Raw genomic sequence first — 1,665 nt, forward strand, 5'->3', positions numbered from 1 at the left:
TTTGTCGTGTTCCTTCAATGTCCTGGAAATCCCCTCGAGGAGCACTGTACGCAACCTACCGATAACGTATTCAATGTGGATGTCAGCACCGAAATGCTGGTCTTGTGTTACGACCGCCCGACCTTGGTCGAGTGGTACGCCATACACGACAATCGCATCAGAACTTTCGATCTTGCCACGTGGTCCCCCGAAAGAGGTTTGATTTTGAAGACGCAAAAGAACATCTATGCCAGGAGGAGCGATATGTTCGGCGAAGTTGTACGCGTGACGTCCGTGAAAGTAAGTTTTTGTTCTTTCTCAAACTTCATCGTGCGCCATACTGACGGTTGTGATTAGCGATAAAAAAGGTCGTGAGCGACGACCATTATTCGTAAAAAGTAATTGCGTTGAAAAAAAGACGCTTGAAAATCGATTTTATAATTTGCCACAAAATTGATATTAGAATTTAAGAATGTTCAACAAACTCGTGAATTGACAATTCTGTTGATAAATGTTCTCAGAATTCGCCGTTAATCTCACTGGAGAACGGTCAGGTCAGCGGGTTTTTGGGTCTAGTACTAATAGAGCTCAGTAAAGCGATGAACTTCACGATAAAGATTTTGGATCCAGTGAAAGAATTCGGTAGCTGGAACGAGCAGCAGAAAATTTGGTCAGGTGCGATTGGCCAGTTGGTGTCGAATAAAGCCGACATCGGCGTTTCTGTATTTATGATGACGACCAGCAGACAAAACGTCGTCGACTTTACGATGCCATTGATACGCTCACGATATCGCCTCTATTTCAAAGCACCCGACATTGCCTACATGCAATGGAACTCATACTTCAAGGTACAATAATAATTAAGGTAAATATACCGTTGAAGGGAGGCTGCTCCAATGATTTTTACATATCTTACCAAGGTCTTGACCCCAAGTGACCTTCAGGTGGTTTTAGCTGTCGCTCGTTATTTGTTAGAAAGTTATTAACAAAATATATGTGGAAGTATGTGTGGACGGAATAGGCATAAATATAACTATAATACTTAAAAAGTATAAAAAACTAAATACTTTATTCAATACTATTATTAATAAGATATATTTGTCTCATTATTTGAAAGAATGCATCAACTTTTTTTCAAAAAATAAATTCTTTTAATATAAACTCAGCGAAATAATGTTTATAATGTTTTGGATTAGTTCCATAACAAAGAATTGCACCATGCATATCATGCCATACTCTTTCAATATTTTGAGTATGACAACCATTTGTAGGATTATCAAAATTCTCAGAATGATTTACAATGCAATGAATGTAATTATGTTGACTTATTGAAGAGTATTAAATCGTTGCTTTTCTAAATAAATGGGTCTACAATATACCAAAAATAATAGATACCGAAAAGATTAGACAGACTCTTACGCAAGGTAGAAAGTATATTAAATTGAATATCTATTAAATCTTCGCCTTCCTAAATAGATGAGTCTACAATATACCAAAAATAATAGAAACTGAAAAGATTAGACAGACTCCTACACAAGATAGAAAGTATATTAAATTGAATATTTATTAAATCTTTGCCTATTAAAAGTAGGAGCATTAAAGCACGTATTTTTTGTTTCTACAATAGATATTAACTATATGATAGGCGGGGGGAGAGCTCCGCCCCTTCCCTCTGCACCCCCCCCC

General features: G+C 36.9%; 1 protein-coding gene across 1 annotated transcript; it reads left to right on the forward strand.

The window, feature by feature from the left end:
* Window positions 1-26: 26 nt before the first annotated feature.
* LOC105462340 (glutamate receptor ionotropic, delta-2-like) lies at window positions 27-827 on the forward strand (the record flags this gene model as incomplete). Its single annotated transcript, XM_011708864.1, has 2 exons — window positions 27-279; window positions 501-827. Coding segments are annotated over exons 1-2 (513 nt in total), but the record flags the coding sequence as incomplete, so codon positions are not given.
* Between the last annotated feature and the right edge of the window lie 838 nt (window positions 828-1,665).

This window comes from Wasmannia auropunctata, unplaced genomic scaffold, assembly GCF_000956235.1.
Source record: "Wasmannia auropunctata unplaced genomic scaffold, wasmannia.A_1.0 LD265474.1, whole genome shotgun sequence".
Classification (NCBI taxonomy): Eukaryota; Metazoa; Arthropoda; class Insecta; order Hymenoptera; family Formicidae; genus Wasmannia; species Wasmannia auropunctata.